The 21,277-nt window shown below is 38.1% G+C and overlaps 1 protein-coding gene across 1 annotated transcript in view; it reads right to left on the reverse strand.

Moving 5' to 3' along the window:
• Window positions 1-14,950: 14,950 nt before the first annotated feature.
• LOC143857155 (eIF-2-alpha kinase GCN2-like) overlaps window positions 14,951-21,277 on the reverse strand; it is a 49,323-nt gene continuing 42,996 nt past the window's right edge. The window contains exons 6-7 of the mRNA XM_077367481.1: window positions 18,420-18,607; window positions 14,951-15,670 (exon numbers count right to left, since the gene is read on the reverse strand). Of these exons, the coding sequence (XP_077223596.1) occupies window positions 15,303-15,670; window positions 18,420-18,607 (556 nt within the window). The 3' untranslated portion in view covers window positions 14,951-15,302. The remainder of the gene's footprint in view (window positions 15,671-18,419; window positions 18,608-21,277) is intronic.

Below are 21,277 nucleotides of genomic sequence, written 5' to 3' on the forward strand. Positions count from 1 at the left end.
CCCATTAGATGGGTATATATGGTGTCCCAACTCAATATGACTGTTTTAGGGGCAAAACGGTTATTTTCGGGTCAAACAGTCAACTAGCCGTTGGGCCTCCAACGACTATATTTTTTTTAGTTCTTTTTTGAGTTCGTAGTGTTCTCGGAGTTCCGAAAACTTTTCAGAGTTCCGAGAAAAGCTCTCGGAGTTCTAAGAAAACGGCCAGAATATAAATTTTACTACCTGGACCATTTCTCGGAGTTCCGAGAAAATTTCAAATTTCTCGGAGTTCCGAGAAAATTTCAAATTTCTCGGAGTTCTGAGAAAATGTCCAGAGTATAATTTATACTCCCTAGAACATTTCTCGGAGTTCCGAGCTCGGAGCTCCGAGAAGCCTAAATTCAACAGATTTTCTATTTTTCAGTGCTGATTTTTCTTTGGTTTTTGGAACTCAATTTTATCATGTTTAAATGGAATGTCATGAGGGTTCCACAATAATGGAACACCACATGGTCATTCACTAATCCAATTAGGCTCTAAGGGTGTGTTGTAGTCTCTTTAAAAAATATTATTTTTCACTAGTTTTAGGGGTTTAAACAATGTGCCTTGACAAGAGAAAATGCAAGAGAGATAGGAATAAATTCTACCATTTCTGTCACTCTCTTGAACTCTTCTCTTGAGCTAGGATCTTCTATGGTTGAGCTTCCATGCTTGACATCTTCAAGTTGTGGTACAAGCTCCTTGACCTTTGCATTGGTTCTTGATCCTCCAGCTTTGGCCTTTATGATCTTCTCTGTATGTTCAATGCTTTGAGATGATTGTTGTTGAGCTTCTCCTTGGTAGATTCTCCAAGGTGTGGTTTGTCCAAGAATGCTCTAGCTCCGTTGTCCAATGGTTGGTTCATCTTCAAGCATAGGCCAACAAGGTGTGTGCTAGTATGATTTGACTTGTGTAGGACATGTCCACTCAAGGCAAATGATCAGTCCATAAACGACTAATCAATTTGCGTTTGTTAATCATCAAAACAAGGTGATTGATGAACCCATGGGGAACCCTTGGACTTACAATCTCCCCCTTTTTGTCCATCTTGAATGTGTCTAGCTATTTATTTCTGTGCTATGTATTTCTTTAGCATATCTATTTTCATGTTTCCAGGGCATATCTTTCACTATGATATTCTTATATAAAGAATCTGTCATTTTTTTAGTTTGGTTTTGTAGGTTTAAAACCAATTAGCTTGATAGTATTCATTTTTATTCTAGTTTATGTAGGGAATTACCCAAGGATTTTCTTTTAGTTTATACAGTTCGACTTGATTTTCTTTTTTCATTATGACTGTTGAGTTAATGAGGTTTTGTTTAACACTTTGTGTTTTTATTAACTTGTTGTCCTCATGTTAAAGAAGCCCATTAGAGTCTCCTTTTATTTCTTTAGAAAATAAAAATGATTTTATCAATAACCTTGATAAGCAGGTATTCTTAACATAGTGAGGGAAGTTGGAGTTTACCTTATTTGTTCCTTTCTTTTTCTATAGGAAACTTGTTTAATCCCTACAAATATTTTCGTTACCTGGCCCTTCCTTCATTGCAAGGGCAATGAAAGAATCATCTAGAGCCCCACTAGGAGATATACTTTGTCTAGTAAGGCGGTTCTCCTTTGGAGACAAGTCTTGTTGTTTAGAGTCTACCCCTTTAGGAAGTCTACCTTAGTTCTAGTAGAGAATTAACCTATAGAGGGTCACCTTGCCTCATTTATAGAACCCTTCATTGAGTTATACCCCCATTTAAGTTAGAGGATAACTTAGTTTAGTTGTCTTATCCTTATTTATCATTGCAAGGGCAATGACAGGGATACTTAGAGCCTACCTATGTGTCTAATAGGCTTGACTAGTCTCACTAGCACCCTTTAGTCTCCTCTTCTTCTAGGAGATCTTATTTGACTTATTTGCACCATCTTATAGAGTGTTAGACAATCTTTGACAGTCTTTTCTTTCATTTTGATAACGTTATTAGAGTCTTTGATTTATTTGCCCCTATTTTGGTAGCGTTATTAGAGTCTTTGACTTATTTGCCCCCATTTTGGCAGCGTTATTAGAGAGTCTTTGACTTATTTGCCCCCCCCCCCCCCCCCAAAAAAAAAAAAAAATTTTGGTAACGTTATTAGAGTCTTTAACTTATTTGCCCCCATTTTGGTAGCGTTATTAGAGAGTCCTTGACTTATTCGCCTCCCTTTAGAGAGTTGTTAGACAAGTTGTGTTTTATTTGTACCCACTCTTTAGTGTTGCTTGTTTAGGAGTTTGTCTTTTAATTAGGGTTTAGCCCTATAGTTCTAGAGTATGCCTTTAGTTAGGACTCTATCTTTTAGCATAGTCTTGTTTCCTTTTTAGAGACTATCTTAATCTTATTAGGTCGTTACCTACTTGGGATTTTACTATGTTCTTTTCTTTCATAGATGGGACACTAGTTTACTTGTTTAGGGTTTCCCTTTTAACCCTAGGGATTTTGCCCTAGTGTGTTGTTTTGTTTGTTCCTTTTGGCTAAAAATGTGAAAGCATTTTGAAAATTCAAAAACAACAGAAATTAAAAAACTAAAAAACATCTGAAATGTCAAACGATTTTAGGAGCGTACTAGGAAATTTTATTTCCGAACTACGTTGGCTTAATCCCCTCCCACGGGGTACGTAGGCAGCTTGGGATCTTTATCCCAAGTTGAGTAAAACCTTAAAAAATAAACCATTTAAATCTTTTGAAAAACACAAATCTTTCAAGCAAAGTTTTATAAATGTTTTCGAAAAGATCTTCCTTTTGAGTTAGGAGTTTATCCTAGATGTGTTGAGTGTTTTGTTATGTGTTTGCTTTAGAGTTTAGGAGTTTGTCCTAGAGTTTAGGAGAGTCCTATAGAGTTAGGAGCCTCTGTGTAGTCAGTTTTGATTATGCAGTTTCGCATAGTCGGCTGATAGCTAGATTTAGGATGCACTTAGTCCGCCAATTATTTTCTTTAGGATACAGCCTAGTTGCATATAGGATGTAGGGCCCACCTGCACTAGTTTATGATTAAGAACTTGCATTTTAATTAGGGCATATAGGGTGTCCTAAAAGCCACAATCCACTTGAACTTAAAGAATCGCTCAAGTAGCTTTAAAAACAAGTCGAGTCAAGTTTAGTGGTCTAGACACAATAGGCATTGTAGCTTAGAATAGGCCACCGAACTACGATGACCTTGATTCCAAAAAGAGTCTTACATACGTAGGCAACTTGGATGGCTGATCATTCATACCCAGGTCGTTGTGGTCTTAGAGTTTTAGGGCCTGTGGTTTGTGGATTATTATGATATTTTGCATAGGGACATGTTAGTGTGTTTTCTTCCCTATGTGGAGTGTTTGTATAGGGACATGTTAGTGTGTTTTCTTCCCTATGTGAAGTGTTTGTATAGGGACATGTTAGTGTTTTCTTCCCTATGTAGAGTGTTTGCACAGGGACATGTTAGTGTGTTTTCTTCCCTATGTGGAGTGTTTGTGAACATGGACATGTTAGTGTATTTTCTTTCCCGATGTGGAGTGTTTGTTTATAGGGATATGTTAGTGTGTTTTCTTTCTTTGATTTGACTGTTTATAATTTATTATTCACATGCTTAGTTGTAGTTTCCACCTGTTTATCATAGACCTGTTTAGCTGTAGCTTCACATGTTTAACTGTAGCTCTTTACTGTTCTTTAGCACTTATTTATTTACATGCCTAGCTATAGCTCTTTACCGCTTTCTAGTTTATTATTTCTTGATTATCATGCTTAGCTGTAACTCTTTTATTGCTTTCCTGCTACTCTAGCTTGTCATATCTGCTCATTATACGTGCTTAGCTGTAGCTATGCATGTGATTGTTTACTGCTTTCTAGATGAGTTGAGTTAGGGTTAGATGTGATATGTTAAGATTAGAAGATAACAGGTAGCAGGGTTGTCTGATATTGGATTTGCATTAGACTCCTCTGCCTCCTCTTGAGTGATGTGAGATTTATTCATATGATGTACATGCTTCATGCTTGTATATATATTTCTCTTCTTGAGTGGAGGAGACGGCAGATTCTTGTGTTTTATTCTGATGTCTGATGACACTGACACCAACCCTCCATAGGACTTGGATGTTTTATTTTCTTTTGCCCATCCTCGGGTCATGCATGCTTAGGTAGATGTTTTCTCGAGGATGCCCGTTCCCATTTCACAAGAATTTTGCCCAAAATGCTTGAAAAATAATAATAAATGGCATAAGAGACAGAGTGCGCTCGGGCGAATGGGTTACCTAACACCTTCCCCATTCGTAATCAGGCACGAACCCTGTAAATCTCTGGATTTATCCATTTCACAGAGTAGATTTATGGTTTCGTGGCCAATCCATGGATGGCGACTCTTCATTATTATAGGTACGCCTTGATTTCGATGCTTTTGTCTTCGGATCAAGAGGTATCTCATTTATATCGCCACTCATGCTCTGCTTTTAGGGTGGCATCATTTCTCGAGTTTCTTGGTAGGGCTCTCCTTCACATGTGGAGATCTTAGAGGATGACGGGGATCTCGTGTCCTCGCCGCCGTCCTTGAGATCACGGGTCAACAGACCTGAGTGTGACTCCAAACAAGACACTGGTTGGACAAGGGCTATATTCCCAGAGGAAGATGAAGACAATTTGGGCAGAGTTCTGCCGCTGTCTGGACCATAATGGGTGGTCGGGATGAGTCCAACCTTTCGGAAAGACTGACTTGAATTGAGCAGAGCTCGGGTACTATGACCATAATAATGGTCATGACGAGATTATCATCGTACAAGAAGACGGGTCTATTTGGGCAGAGCTCCGCCGCTTTTGACCATAACAGAGGTCAGGGAAGGTCTATCTCTGTGTGAGAAGACAACTCCAAACAAGGATTTTGATCAGGGAGGGCGAGACAAAGCCTAAGAATAGATAGACTTTACTCGACCAGCGCTTCACCGTCTTAACTATAACGATAGTCAAGACGGATCGAGACATAAAAAGCAGTAGAGCCTAACACGACTGAGACCAAGACGGTCTGGACAAGAAGATGATTTGAGGGATTACAATAACCTTTGAAAGATGGGACCAGGGTGGGGGTCTTTTGGTTAAGCGTATTAACCGTAGGATGAACATCCCTCCATGGTACAATGATTGCTTATCCAAGGAATGTGATGATATAGGTTTACAAACATGACTCTAGACAAACCTAAAGGTTAGACTATAACCTATAGTTTTGGGTAAAATAAGCTGCGACCGTTTGCGCATCGGGCTAGGGTAATAACATCCATAGCAAGAAATGGCAACCCGGTGTAGACACCCCATTTTGTTTTGTTTTAATCAACAAAGAAGTTAGTGTTCTTGTTATCAGTCTCCTTCAATGTTTTCCATCCCGTGTCCGCTCCTCTTGTTTTCTCGATCTTTTTGGTTATTTTCGTCATGTTTTGTGTCGTCCTGATAATTGTTGAGAAAGGTTATTCCCAAGAATCCGAGCAAGAGAGAATTTGGATCCGATTGATGGGCCCGTCTTGAGCATTTGTTTAGATTTGGATCAAACAGGGTGGCCCGCGCATTGTTTTAGTGAAAAATGAGTTTTGAACCTACTTCGATCCAACACCTAAAGATGATCATCAAGAGAACGGTCAAGATCTCAGAGAAGTCGTTTTAACAACCAATTTTGTTACGATCATCAGGTTGAGTTACTCGGGTCAGCCCGTTGAAATGATTTAGGAGGACACAACCTACTTAGGTAGGGGACCCATCAATTGGATGGTCTGGATCGTCATAGAGGAATGATTTAAGGGGGCACAACCAATTTACATTGCGACCCACCATTTGAACGGTCAAGATCATCAATTGTCGCCCATCAAATGGACGGTTCGGATCATCAAATGGGAGTGATTTAAAAATGGGGTAACATATTCACATTTTGATCTATTGGATGGTTTGGATCAGCCCATAGGATTGATTAGTGGAGCACAAATTAAATCACATCGCAGCCCACTATTTGAACGGTCAAGATCATCAATTGTCGCCCATCAAATGGACGGTTCGGATCATCAAATGGGAGTGATTTAAAAATGGGGTAACATATTCACATTTTGATCTATTGGATGGCTTGGATCAGCCCATAGGATTGATTAGCGGAGCACAAATTAAATCACATTGTCGCCCATCAAATGAACGGTTCCGATCATACTTTGGAGTGGGGCATATGATTTTATGCACAATTGGGAATTTGGTCACATATGGGACCCACTTGGGTTATCTTTTACCTACTCAAAAGGACTTTAAAAAACATGCATGGGGCCACACACATGTCAAAATTCAATGTCCACAATGGTGGCCACCTACCATGGAATATGTCCACAATGGTGGCCACCTACCATGGAATAAGTCCACAATGGTGGCCACCACCCTCCCATTCCTTTGCTATAAATGGTTCAATGAGGGGGAGTAAGAAAGAACACAACTCATTTCTCTTCTATCATGTGTTCTAACAAAGTTGCTATGTGGGGTTGAAAAGAAAAAAAGAAGAAGAAAAAGAAACAAGAAAAGAAGAAAAAGAAACAAAAAAAGAAGGAAAAAGAGAAAGAAAGCGGAAGCGATCGCACGGAGGCGGGATTTTCGAGTTTTTCGGCTCTCGGATTCAGCGAGGATTTCGATCACAGGTAGGTACACCGTTCTCGGAATTTTTTTAGAATTATTTGGTATATTTTCGGATTTTTGCATGATTTTTAACAAAGAAAACTAAACGTTATACTAAACAGATTCCAAAAATAATGAAATTTCATGGGAAAATAATATGATAATGATACATTCTACCATGAATTTGTGAGAATTTTTGGATTTTGTTTGGTATATAATTTTATGCTTTCTTTGAAAATCAGCAGATTTTGGGGGAATTTTTACTGACATCAGATCACAAAGAAAATTCTTAAAATTTTTACAGTAGTCTTATATTTCATATTTCTTGCTTCTATAAAAGTTTCAATTACTTTGGATCTTGTTACATGGGATGTAGTGTTAATTCATAATCTGGTCTAACAATTGAAAAATCCGAAACTGATAGTAAATAGTTTTCTAAATTCATGAAAATCTCACAGCATGCTACTTTCACTTATATCTTACTAATGTAGAAATTTCATGGAATTTAGATTTCTATTTCTAGTAGTTTCTGTGTTATTTTTGCAATCTGGTCAATTAATTGTTAAATCAAAATTAAATATGAGCTTAATGTAAAAATCTGTAAAAATCTTCCAGCAAGCTACATCTCATCATATCTTGCTGCTGTATAAGTTTCAACTCATTTCGAATTCGTTTGCAACAATTTCACTTGTAAAATCACTCATATGCTTAAAATTGATAAAATCCATTGAAAATCCGAAATTAATTGAAAATCACCTGAAAATCTCTAAAGAACCTTAAATCTCTTTCATATATTAAACCTTAATCCATTGAAACAGAAATCTTAGGATCTTTAGATTTCCCTGGAAAAATGGCCAATGCATCCATAATCGTATCCCAATTACAACCGATCTTTGACAATTTGAATACTTAAGCTATAGCACGTTGTTGGCTCCGAGGTTCACTGTCCACGGAAATCCTGAGATATGCCAGGCAATAAGATGCTATAACCTAAGTATTAAATTGCGCAAGGAAAGAGCGCACGATTCCCTTCCTTGGATGCTATCCTGGGCCGAAACTGGTGAACCCTAGAACCATTGGTAATCCTTGAATGCCCATAAACTGAAAATCCTTGAAATCTGAAATTCATTAACCTCGAGAATTTAAATCGATTTGTCTTGTGTTTTTCGGAACCGTTGGATTATGGTTTCCGTCGTAAGAACCATTAGAGCCCAATTTAGGAACACTGGTGTTGTGTCGTGTCCTAAGTTTTAGGGAGTCCTAGAGTTAGGAGTCCAGCCTCATCACGGACGTTTGCTATGTATAGCAACCGTGCCATAGGTCTAGTTACACTAGTCACCCGATCTTTCCCTAGGACAAGCCTAGTAAACTAGGATGTAGGCTAACCTGCATTAGTCTAAGGGACAACTTGCATTTAGATAAGAATCATATAGCATCTTCGATGAAATCCTAAGATAATAAAATCCTCAACTTGAATTAAATAACTTCTCCTAAAACTGTTGAAACAGTCAATCCCGTCTAGGTCGGTGTCTTAGTTGAGTTAGGCATATGTAACTTAGCTTAGGTGCACCGAACTACGTCGACTCTGATCCCAGTGAGGCTTGGGTACGTAGGCAGCTTGGATGTCTGACGGCATACCACCCGCGAGTCGGCACCACAACAAATTGTGGTGTTTTGTATATTAATTTTCTTGTAAATGCTTAATCAAATCACTTAGGACTTTCCATGAAATTAGAATTTTAGGAGAACTTTCACTTAGATTGATTCCAGACAAATTAATAAATCAAGATACACATTTAGGATTCACATTGAAATTAGATGTTAGGATGCATGTCACTTAGTTCGCACTTTAACATAGAGTTGAATGAGCCATTTAAAATAAATTTAAAAGAGTTAGCTTTTGGAATCGAAGACCGATTATCGGGCAGGAATGGTGCATGTGGTGGATAACTCCCCATACCTTCCATTCTCGTAACCAGATAGCGAGTCTAGATTTCTGGTTAATTATGGGTCCTAGATCCCACATCTAGGTGGCGACTCTGTCAGTCTCTTTCGTGTAGAATTCGGATTGCCTTAATGATCCCAAGTTCACATAAAAGACGAATTACAATCAACAATTAAAAACACACGCCAATCTCGTGGATACGAGAGACCAAGAGAGAGCGCGCGGCGGCTCGCGCCCCACCCCCCTCTCGCGGAATCAAGGTACCACACCCGGGGACACCTTTCTAGACTCGCTCGACATGCCCGAGGTGGGCCAAAGGTTTAGTGTATTCCTAGTTTGGAAGACGCTCACATCTCTCAAGAGTAACTGGTGGGCTTGCCTAACTCTAAGCTCAACATACTCTACGCGGGCATGGTAACATCTACGTGCATATGCTGGGCTTAGGCACTGTGTCGAAGGCTTGAAGGTTCCTCTCGCCGAAGTGATTAAACAACCCTTGCCAGGTGTTCCCCAGCGTGACGGGAAGTTAATACAGCATCGTTTTAACGCCACCACAAGGGTGACGTGCAAAGAGGTGGTGCTTCCACATCAAATGGAGGCGAGACCAGTGGCACTCAGGTGGTAAAATTCCAAATGTTACCGAATCCGTTCCAAGTGCTAGTCACTCCCGAGGGTAAATAGGTATGCAAGCGAGTGATGAAATCCTAAATGGTGTCTGCGTGTTTGCATAAGCTTAGGTGCCTCCCGGGGCATTTTCGCGCAATTGGCCGCAATTTTGACCATTGGCTCTTGAAAATCCTCGCATAACAAGCATAACAAGTATATAGTACTGGAAAATAAGTCTAACACTTGTTTTATTTTACACATTAGGGGTGTTCGTAACTTGCGAAGTATTCGCAACTTGTGGATACCCCTAAAGGCTACATCGGGTTAAGGATAACCCTAATAAAAGAGAAAAAGCCAAATTATTTAGTTGAATTCTTCAAGAATGCCAACGCAAGTTATATAGAGTTATAGCATTTTTTATTTTGATAATAAGTCTGCTAAAAGGAAATCAAGTTTTCCCTAACAGAGCGGCCAGCCTGTGGGAGTTGGTTTTTTCCCTCGCGCGTAGGACGGCAGGGGATCACCACATTGGGTTCTCAAGGAAGTATATATTTGATCTGAGTTACTTACGAACTCAGGACCGAAATCCTAACTTCCCAAGAATGAGAAACTCAGAGCCACCACATAGGTTAGGGCCTAGGACCTGTGCCTGTTCTTCCAATGAAATGAGTAACGGTACTCGAATTTTGTTGGAAGAACAGTAACCAAAGGGGTTTTGTTGCTCTGGGCCTAGAACCTTATATTTTGCTCTGTTTGCTTAAGGCATGGTCCTTACAGATATCTGGGTAAGGGTTATGGTGACAATTGGGGAAGGTGTTAGGCACCCCTCTTGCCTGAACGAATCCGGTATTCTAACTTAAATTGGCATTTTTTGAAGAATTTAAACAAGGATAATTTATCTTTTTATCTTTTATTTAGGTTATGCTTAATTCCAGGATGAAAATAAAGATGAATTTACAAAAAAGATCGAAAATAAGCGGTAGTTATCCTATGGATCACTGAAGTTCTCGCAACTAACTCACGATCAGGATAATTTAAAACAAACGAAAAAAGACAATACAGAAAGAAACACAGAAAGTAAAAGAAAGGTAGAGGGATTTATATCATAAGATCTAGGGCAAGCCATGAGCCAGAGATCTTATGTCACCACCTCGTACCTTACTTTGTAAAGAAAAATGCAGAAAAGTAAAAGAAATGTAGAGGGGTTTATATCATAAGATCTGGGGGCAAGCCATAAGCCGGAGATCTTATGTCACGACCTTGGACCTTACTTTGTAAAGAAAATTGCAGAAAGATAAAAGAAAGGTAGAGGGTTTTATATCATAAAATCTGGGGGCAAGGCATGAGCCGTAGATCTTATGTCACCACCTCGTACCTTAATTTGTAAATGACATTACATAAAGTTGTTTAAACAAATGTAATTTTACCAATAGGAGAAATCGGCACCATAACGGCACTAGTTGGGATGCGGGGGCCCTGATGTTGCAGAGAAATCGGCGGCGTAACGGCGCAATTCAGAAAGAAGTTTCCAAAATTGCCAAAAATTCGACGGTGTAATGGCGCCGTTTTGAAGAAGGGCTCGGGAGTTACCGAGATTTCGGCAGAACAACGAGGCTATTATCGAGAAATAGCTCGTGTTTCTGCAAAATTCGGCAGAACAATAGCGCTAGTTGAAGGATGTTGCTCTGAACCCTCAAAATTTCGGCGGAGTGTCGATGCCCGGTGTGAGCTACTAGGGTTTCTCTACTTTCTCTCTTCTAGAAAACAAAGAAACCAGGGTTTTTTCTGAAATTCAGCAGGGGTTCGGGATAACCGAAAAAAGGAAGGTGAAAATATCACAAAAGGGGGAGTGGGAAAACTAAAACAAGGGGGAAGGGAGAGAGAAGGTGTAAAAACAACTTACCCTCCTATTTATAGGGTTTGGGGGGGTAACTTTTGGTAATTTCGGCCAAATTTCGCCCTGGGCAAAATTCAATTTCTCCCAGGGAGAAATCTGATGTCATCTTGATGACATCATCCAGATGACATCATCTCCGGTTAGCGCGAGGTTTCGTCTCTTCTCCAGTTCTCTAAAATGTGATTTTTTATCTTTTATCGGTTAGTTTCGAATGTTCGTAACTCTTCTGATTGAACTCCGATTTGCACGTGGTTAGGTCCGTTGGATTTCTCATTCCGGGAACTTTCCAATGAACCTAATATTATACGATTTCAGGAAAGAAAGTGTCCTTTGGATGAAAACAGAAGTTTTCGACCCAAAGTTAACTTACAAATTAAAATGTCGTGTGCAAACGGGCTTACCGGTTTATGCCGTAAAAGGCGGGTGTTGTGTAAAACAAGCTTTCAATTTGCCCAAAAAGGCGGGTGTTGTAATAAAATAGGCTTTCCGGTTGTTAAAACGGCTTTTGGAAATCATTTTCTTCTGAAAACACCCTAAAGAGAGATTTAGAGAAACCGAACTAGTGCTCTGGGACTCTTCATAAGGTTCTTCCTTGCGAAATCTATCATTAGTACCGCCTTGAATAAATTGGGTGTCTACACGTTCTTGTATGATTTTTGCGTCCATTTCATCCTCTCTTTAAACCTATCATTAGTACCACCTTGAATAAATTGGGTGTCTACACGTTCTTGTATGATTTTTGTCTCCATTTCATCCTCTCTTTATGACCAGCATAGGTTGGCAACACTCCAAACCAAACATGGTCGGTTACAAATTTAAGATCCCTATTGCCATATGTACAATCAAGACAACATGGCTAATCGGGAAAGTTGCTAGTTATGTAAATAGAGCAATGATAGAATGAAGGGCGCCCTTGCATAAACCAGCTTCAAGGAGCCCCCCATCGGTCAATTTCAACAAACGTCAAAGCCGTTCCACTTTGTATGGCGCCATCTACTTTTTTCGGTGCCATCGTAAACACACTTTTGTTGAAATTGACCAATGAGGGCACCCTTCAGTCTATCATTCCTCTATCTTTAAATGACTTATCTTCTGTTTAGCATGTTGAAGACAATACATTCTTTATAAATATATTGGTCGGTGAAGACGAAGAAGTGGGAGAAGTTTTAGGGCGATGATATTGTCACCCCCCCTAAATTACGCATTCGCTCCCCTTTTGGCTTGATTTGACGTCAAAAAGCATTAATAAGGGGGGCGAATGCGTACGCAGGGGGGGTGACAATATCATCGCCCAAGTTTTATTGGAGTGAGAAAACCAATAAATTAAAAATGCCACCCTTTTCTCATGAAAAATAACCAAAGTTATCTGTCTCATAAAATGACTAAAATGCCCCTACCTCAAAACTGACCAAAATACTCAATAGAAAACGACCCAAATACCTCTACCCTGTGTAAAGTAGCCAAAATACCTCTCACCTCTGCCCCATGGAAAATGCTCGAAGTACACCTATCTGATGGAAAAAATCACCAACTTACCCTTCTTCGTAGAAAAATTACTAAAGTACCCTTGTCTCATAGATAAAGTACCCTTTTCTCATAGATTATGAGCAAAGTACACCTATCTCACAGGAAAATGACTAAAAAGACCCACCTCATAGAAAATGATAAAAATACCTCTATTTCATTAAAATAATGAAAATATTCATATCTTCCATAAGAAATTTCAAAGGCAGCCCTAACCCATGAAAATGACCAAAATACCCTACCTCATAAAAACGGACCAAAGTACATCGATCTAATGGGAAAAGCAAGGAAAAAAGGAAAAAAGAAAAAAAAGAAGAGATCATCTCATGAAGAATAATACATATATCTCATAGAAAATGACAAAAAATACCCTATCTCATAGAAAGTGACGAAAATACCATTAGTGGAAAATACCCAAGGTTTCCTTATTTCATGAAAAATGATCAACCTACTATCCCATGGAAAACTAAAGGCTTCCCCATCAAATAAAATGCTAAAAGTAACCGTATTATTATAGAAAATGACCAAATTACCGCTATCTCGTGAGATAGAGATAGTTTGAACATTTCCAATGAGGTTGGGGTGCTTTAGTTATTTCATATGACTAGGGGTATTTTAGTTTTTTTCTATAACATAGGGGTACTTTGGTTATTTCTCATGAGATATGTTGGTTCATTTTCTATGAGAGAAGGCTATTTTGGTCATTTTCAATGAGATCGTCCTGTGGTAATTTTTCGCAGGATAGCTGCATTTTGGTCATTTTCTATGAGATCGGGGTAAATTATATGGATATTTTTGTCATTCCCCATTTCTGTGTGATAAGAGTGATTTCATCATTTTTAAAAGAGATAGGGGAACTTCGTGGGTTTTTATGAGAGATATTTTGGTCATTTTTATAATGATATAGAGATATCTTTATGATTTTGATGAGAATGAGGTATTTTAGTTATTCTTATGAGATAGTAGGTTTACAAATCGGGTCGGGTTTACCCAAACTGCATCGACTCGACTCGAAAATAACTCGGGTGGGGTTTAGAAATCATGGGTCTTGGGTTGGGTAGGGTTTTAGTTTAAAAAATCCCGACCTAAGATTGGGTCGGGTGGGGTTTAAAGGGGAAAAAAACTGAAACCCGACCCAACTCTTATAGGTGTACTATCACTTTCTTAAATATCTCTTGAATAATATGAAAATTTATTTTCTAATATATTAATAGAATTGTTTTCATCGGGCTAATCATGTTTGGGATGTGAAAAAATAGTTTCCTTCTTAAATTTATGCACTTGATGATATAAATTTAGAGATTTTTGGTGCTAAAATTTATCGTTTTCTACAATTTTTGAAATTATCATATGCTAGATAATACAAACCCGACCCGACCGGAAACAACCCGAGAAACTATTTTGGGTGGGGTCAGGTTTATGAATCTATGATTTTCCAAAAGAAAACTAATCTCGCCCCGCCCTGCCCGAGTTGCACCCCAATGAGATAGGGATATTTTAATAATTTCCCATGTGGCGTGTATATTGTCACTAATTTCCACGAATCAGGCGTATTTTTTCATTTTTATAAGATAGGGAGTACTATGATTATATTTTATAAGATAGGAGTACTTTTTGTTATTTTTCATGCAATAAGAATGCTTTGGTTGTTTTTCTATGATAGAGGTACTTTGGTTGTTTTTCTATGAGATAGCACATTGGCTAGCTATTTTTCATGAGATATGGCACTTTAGTCATTTTCGACGAGATAAGGGTATTTTGCTCTTTTTCCATGATATATATGGGTAGCTTGGTAATTTCACATAAGATGGATAATTTTGTTAGTTTTAAAGAGATAGGGGTATTTTGATCAGTTTCTATGAGAAAAGGATATCTTGGTCATTTTATTCCAAAGATAGGGGTACTTTGGTGATTTTATAAGATAGGGTCATTTTATATGAGCCACAGGCATTTTTAGCATTTTTTTTGAAATATTGGTATTTTGGTCATTTTTCTCTATGATAAGTATACTTGTTGCGGATCATCTAACAATACTAAGTCAATTAATACATTCATGAGGTGTACTCTTATATTGAAACTCAGATAAATCCACTTTAAGTCACCATTATCCAGCCTCCCAAACTGGGACAATGAGCTCCATGATCACTTCTGCCCCTTCCCCCCTCCCTTGTTTTTTGAAAGACGACAAAATATATTGCTAGATCATACGAGGGTTACATAAGAGAGGGACCAGGAGTCCCTCGTGAAATTACATCGTATGAGGACCTAGGAGATGACTCCCGGTCCCTAACAGAAAAATCCAAAGTCATTTCCCCCATTACCATCCACCCTAAATCATCATACAAAACAGAAATAAAAGTGTAATTTCTGCTATCTTCTCAGAAGATGTTCCTTTAACTACTACAGAACTTGTCTTTTCAATTCATCAACTTCAACATCTTTTACAAGACTTTAAATAACATCTTTTACCTGACTTTAAATAAGGGATCTGCACGAACACCTCCTGGCCAACATCTATGTCAAATAGTGTGAGTGCCATAGCGAAGGAAAGCAAACACAAAATTGCAAGAGAGAGGGAGGAGAGGAAGTCAGCCCTAGGTTGCACAGTGGAGAAATCCTAAATTCCTGTAGTTACCAATTTGTCACAACAAGAAATAGAAAATAGAAACAACTTGTTGCAAAATCTTCAGTGTAAATTGAACTTCTGCCTCTTCCGACGAACAAGTAATTCATCTTGAACCTCAATAGCAGAGGGGCGATCGGAAGCATTTTCTGACATCATCCGACTTATCAAGGCTGCCGCTTCAGGATGTTTTTTAGCAAAAGTAAGAGGCACTCCACGACGCAGGTTGGTAAGAGAATTACATCTTTCCATGTCCAATGTGTAAGCATGGAAGAGCTCAAAAAACATTACCCCTAAACTGTACATATCAACCTTTTCATCGATGCCATTCGCTTTTCTCTTCAATTCAGGTGATAAGTAAATAGTAGGATTTAAGGAAAGCGAAGCAGAACGATTTCTCACATCCTGCTGCAATAACGTCAGGGGCATTGCTGAAAAATAATCAACAAAGAAAAAATTAATAAAGTGTATGGCAAACCAATATCGAACAAGTATTATGTTTACTGGGAAAAAAACAGATATCAGGAACAAACTAAGCCAAAAAAACGGGTTACATGAAGAAAGTCTCATTCTCCAAAATACAGTCCATATGCCGCACTTCTGCAATTTGAATGTTTATGGCTTCATTGGAATCATAAACACCTTTTAACAGATGATTAGCCATGAATAGTGTTGGGACAAGGAGATGAATTATACATAGACCTTGTCCTGTGATCGGGAGATCAATAAGAGAGGTTATGGAATAGAAGCCTTATTATTAAGTTAAGCTCTGGATGGGTCTCACACTTTTATGCCCATTAAGTTAAAATTCGACTAAGCTAACCACATGGCTAAGTATGCGGGTTGCATAACATGGCTAGAATTCAGCAAGTGTATTTGCAGGTTTCGTCAGATCTAACTAAGGTTGTAACCAATCTAGTTTATGGTCTACATGTTTGAAGCAACTTTTTTTTTTATCATGAATGTCTTACAACAAAGAAAGTGAGTGATGTGATTGATTTTCTTTTTTCTGAATTATTTCAAATTTGACAAGAAATTTGGATTACTCGTGATAAAATCTGTAACCAGAAGGTCGTGATTTATTGAGATGTACATGCATATTGTATAATCATAAATCAAAGATTTAAATATACTATTTATCACTAAGGTTCTATATTCTTGGTCCTATTTTTATGTGTGAATGATAAGAGTATTTAGTTGTCATCAACCAAAATTCGAATGAAGTGTAACTCTATTATCAAATATGATTAATATACAAAAAATGAAGCACTTATTAGTAGAGTAGAAGGGGCAGTCTGAGCTTCATTGCTCCAAAACTACCACAACTCTGAGTAATGATTTAGATTGAATGCAGATTGTGTAATGTTATTGAGTTCAACATTTTGGTGTGCCTTTTACAATTATGGTGATATCCATGGAGGTTCTGTTCTTTTCTCATATGAGAAATTTCACTCCAACAAATAACTTGCACTAAACCAAAATCGAACTAAAATTATTCAGGTTAATCCGTGATGGCCTTGGTTGATGAACCTACACATCTATCTTTTCATTCCAAGTTCTGCTTAGTAAATATTCAGCACATCCATAACACAATATGCCTTACAAAATCTATATCACAAAGCGTTTTAAAAGGGCTCTAGCATGAGCTTTTGGAAACTGTGAGAAGAATTTTTGTATTTTGTGTGCGTCAAATGTGGACCCGGAGACAATGAGAAGTCCAATGTTATGATCATATTGACATTCCTTTTAAAAATTACATTTTCCTTACTAGCATAGTTTATCTTGTAAATATTCAGCACATCCATAACATTGGACTTCTCATTAAAAAAAAAGTTTATCTTGTATGCAAGGGCAAGATGCTAGTAACAATTGAGCAGTGTTCTAAAAAGCGTTGGGCGGAACTAGGCGGCTGACTGACCTCCCAACGCCCAGGCGTTTTGAGGCGTTTTTCATTTTTTCTAGATAATAATATATTTTTATAATATCTTGCATTTTTTTATATAAAATATAAATATTTGAATACATAACAATCCAAACCATTTTATGCATAAGCACTAAACATTAAATAATAACAAAAAGTCAAAAACATAATAAGAAATTAAGCATAAAGTACTTAATAATTTAAGTACTCAGCGCCCAGGCGCCGCCTCATCGCCTAGGCGGCCGCCTAATAACGCCCAGGCGGTGAGACCGCTTTTTTAAACGCAAAAAAAGCACACATGGCCTTGGCGGTGCGTTTTTTCTGCGCCCAGCGCCCAGGCCGCCTTTTAGAACAGAGCAATTGAGAAGGCATAATGATTTCTCATAATCTTTGCACCGTATAAATACCAGATTCCTGACAATCTTCTCCCCATAATTCCACCCAATATCTACTTCAGTGGGTTGGTCCCATCAATGGTGCCAAAGGGAACACTTGACCATGGTTGATTAGCCTGGTCGAGTTATTAGATCTATCAATAATTGGAGAAACCAAATCACACATTCTCAACATCCCTAGTTGAATAATGAAATAATTCACACGCATTTTAGGGTTTATATCCGAGTTGATTCACATATAATGAGTGATGATATACTGGAAAAGCCTTGATGTTCAATGGTTAGAAACTGAATATAATTAATAGTTTGAAGCCATGCTTTGTCCAACACATTACATTCATATAAAAGAGCCAAACACATAGTTTTCTTGTATTTTCAATATGCATGCTACCAGTATGATGTAGAGTTTCAGCATAACTTCATATTAAGCTACTTCTCAAGAATTTGGAGTCTTTTCACATGTTCAAGTTTTCCGACCATTGTTGACCCAATCCTATATGACAATCACTTCTGCATTTGATATCATATTCATTCATCTTGTTCAGAAAAATAAAAAACCCACTAGAAAAAGGAAGCAAGAAAATTAGGTATCGATCACAGTATTAATAGTGTTACACCTAAAAGCAACATTGTTAATAATGATGAATATGTACACACACACACATATATATGACATGGATTCAAACAGGTTACCCACATAAAAAGGGAAGATGATAAAGAATCAAGACTGTCAACACGGTGGAAACAGCTACTAATCTCATTGAACAGGTAGATGATGCAACAAAACACGAGAATACATCACTTTTGAACAATTGAAAACGAAGAAATAGCAAGATTTTAAATTCAACAGTTTGCGAATCTTACAGCAACCAAAATCTGCAATTTTAATGTCATCGTGTGCATCCAGAAGGATGTTGTCAGGTTTCAAATCAATGTGGACAATGCCGCACCCATGAATATAAGATAGACCATCGATGATTTGCCCAAAAAAATGCCACGCCAATTTTGCGCGACCAGGGAAATCAGACGCCCCAAGGAATTGTTTCAGAGTTCTTCATTCCATCATGAAAATAATGAGCAATAAATCAATAAATAATGAGCAATAAATCAACTTAAAAACTAAGTTCTAGATAGAAAAATTACTTTAACAGAGAAAATAATAGAAGCATTAATAATATGATTACACGTCTAAAAAGTAAATGCAGTTCAATTGTGTTCCCCAAACATCAGTTCAGATAGTCACAATACCAGCAACATAAACTTTATCAGAAAGAAGAGGTCATCAAAAAAGCCCACGAAAAAGTTCTGACCTGATTATATTCTAATTAGTGGATCAAAGTTTATTTGACAAATCTATACCAAATTTTCTCAAAAAGGATAGAAACTTACAAACAATTTAATATTCTGAAATTACCCTATAAAAATGAATTGGGCATATTTTATGTAACTAATAAGAGAAACCATGATATCTACAAATAATTAAGGCATGGCTCAAATTAGCTTCAATATAATTCTTGTAGAAGAATTATTGATGGGCTGTTTTTTTTTTATCAACCTTCCTCTCCAACATCCCGTAGTTGTGATCTCATGGCCTGCTTTCTTCTTACATATGGAACCTTAATTTGTAGTTGTGGGTTCTATGACTCTTAGCTTTTCATGGTTTGGCAGGGATGATTATGAAGGGAGAAATTAAGAACTCAAAGCCACCACATCCCCTCTCCATCCCCTACACGAATAAAACAAGAGGTACCATTCAGAAAAAAAAAAAACAAAACAAAACAAAAACAAATAAAACAAGAGGTGGATGTGGCAATTGATCTTTGGTTCCATCGCTCAACTTCCTATTTTATGGAGGCAATCAGGGGATCGTGATCCTTGCTCTGGGACAATTGCAAAAAATGGAACAGAGAGTCTGTTTCTCATGAGGAAGCTGTGACCTAATGGTACAAAATCTAAAGAAATGCTTGGGTTGTTGTGGGGGAGTTGGTGCAAAGAGAATGATTATCTGCAAATTCTACCCATAAAAATGTGAGGTATTACTCAATTCATGTCCCCTACACTGTTCACATGAATGTATTCTTCAAGTGTTGCTTCAAAGTTCATGTGTAGAAGGTTGCTGATTGTGATGCTGCCCTTGTTGTTTGGTGTGAAGGTCCTTAAGAAGTGTGCTGAATTGTTGTCTTGCTGTCTTTTCATGGGTTAATTACTGTAAAAAGTGTATACTTTTCTATGCAGTTAATAACTGTCCAACTCGCTACCCAGACTGAGTAAATAGTTACTGCCCCATTTGTAATCTGCTTGATTTCTTTCCTATTTGTTAATCCCCATTATGGGTGAAACTAAACGTAATATTTCAAGCATCATGGAGATACCCAGGATGCAACTTACATCTTTTCAGTTGAATGGACGCACTTATCTCCTCCTGGCTAAATTTGTTGAGGTAGCCATGGGTTGTGATCTAAGTTGTAAAATCCGTTTCGTTCGTCATTTCGTTTTGGCGACTGGAATGGAACGCTTCGGTGTTTCGGCCGTTTCATTCCATGTTTCGGTTGAAACTTTTCGTTCCGCTTCTCAGGGGGAACTTTTTAAAAAAAATAGTTAAAAATATGAAAAAAAATCCAAAAAGTGCCCCATTGTAGCCCTGTCTTTTCTCGTCTGGTCTAACAGTTGCTCCATTCTCCATTTTACATCGACATTGACTTTTTTACATGCCGCTACTTCGCCAGGAACACCCGGTAGATGTTGTTTAAGTCGTGTTATACCTCCACCCTTTTATGATTTTATCACAAAAAGTGCATTGAACACAGTTCCGCTGACCTGGAAACACTAGGCCATAAGCCCATGCCGGGTCATCCGATCTGGCGGGTGCGAAACCAATAGATGAGGCTCCTCCAGAAGGTCCCGAACTCATTGTATTTTAATTTTAAATGGAAAAAAAAAGAGAACAAGGAAATAAAAGAACTGAAAGTTCACTTCCCTGAAATTGAAGCCTTTTGTTGGATGAGAGAAAATATAGTAGGGAATAAAGAATCCTTCCAAGTTGGAGCCTTCGGAAGAGGAAGAGATCGAAGAGATAAGCCTTTTGTCTTGTATGTTGAAGCCTTGTCTAGTATGTACTTTTCAAGCTTTGCTCCGCTTAGAGAAATGATCTTGATCTTGATCTTAGTTGGCAGGAAAGTGTGTAAAAGTGAAGTTAGAAGAAGATTAGAGAAGCCTGAAGAGCAAAGAAGATTAGAGTAGATCTTAGTTCGTAGAAAAGTGTGTAAATGAAGTTTGTAAGAGAAGAGTGTGGAAAAACAATGGTTAAAGGGGTATATAACGGCTTGTGGATGCGAAAAGACGAAAAATACCCTTCCAACGGCTATAAAATGGTCATAAACGATCATAAAATGAGGGTAGAATGGTCAAAAAACACTCCTAATGGCTATAATGGCACTCTCGGAAATTTTTTCGAATTATTTCCGCTTTCTCAGGCTTTTTCGAACGAAACAAGTTTTTTCGCCCGTTTCGTCCGAAACGGAACGAAATCCGGACCGGGATTTCGTTTCAGATTCCGTACCAAAACCGAAATTTCGGTCCGTTTCGGCCGAAACGAAATGAAATTTGCAACTTAGGTTGTGATTATTTAGTGAAGGTGTGTGTCTGTGGCAGGGGGAGGGGGTGTTGTAATGTGAGTGGACATTCATTTGATGGAGACAATCCAAAGCTTGTCAGATCAATTA

The sequence above is a fragment of the Tasmannia lanceolata genome, unplaced genomic scaffold, assembly GCF_043159265.1.
Source record: "Tasmannia lanceolata isolate RefF3 unplaced genomic scaffold, GAP_Taslan_0.1 ptg000024l, whole genome shotgun sequence".
In the NCBI taxonomy this organism is placed as follows: Eukaryota; Viridiplantae; Streptophyta; class Magnoliopsida; order Canellales; family Winteraceae; genus Tasmannia; species Tasmannia lanceolata.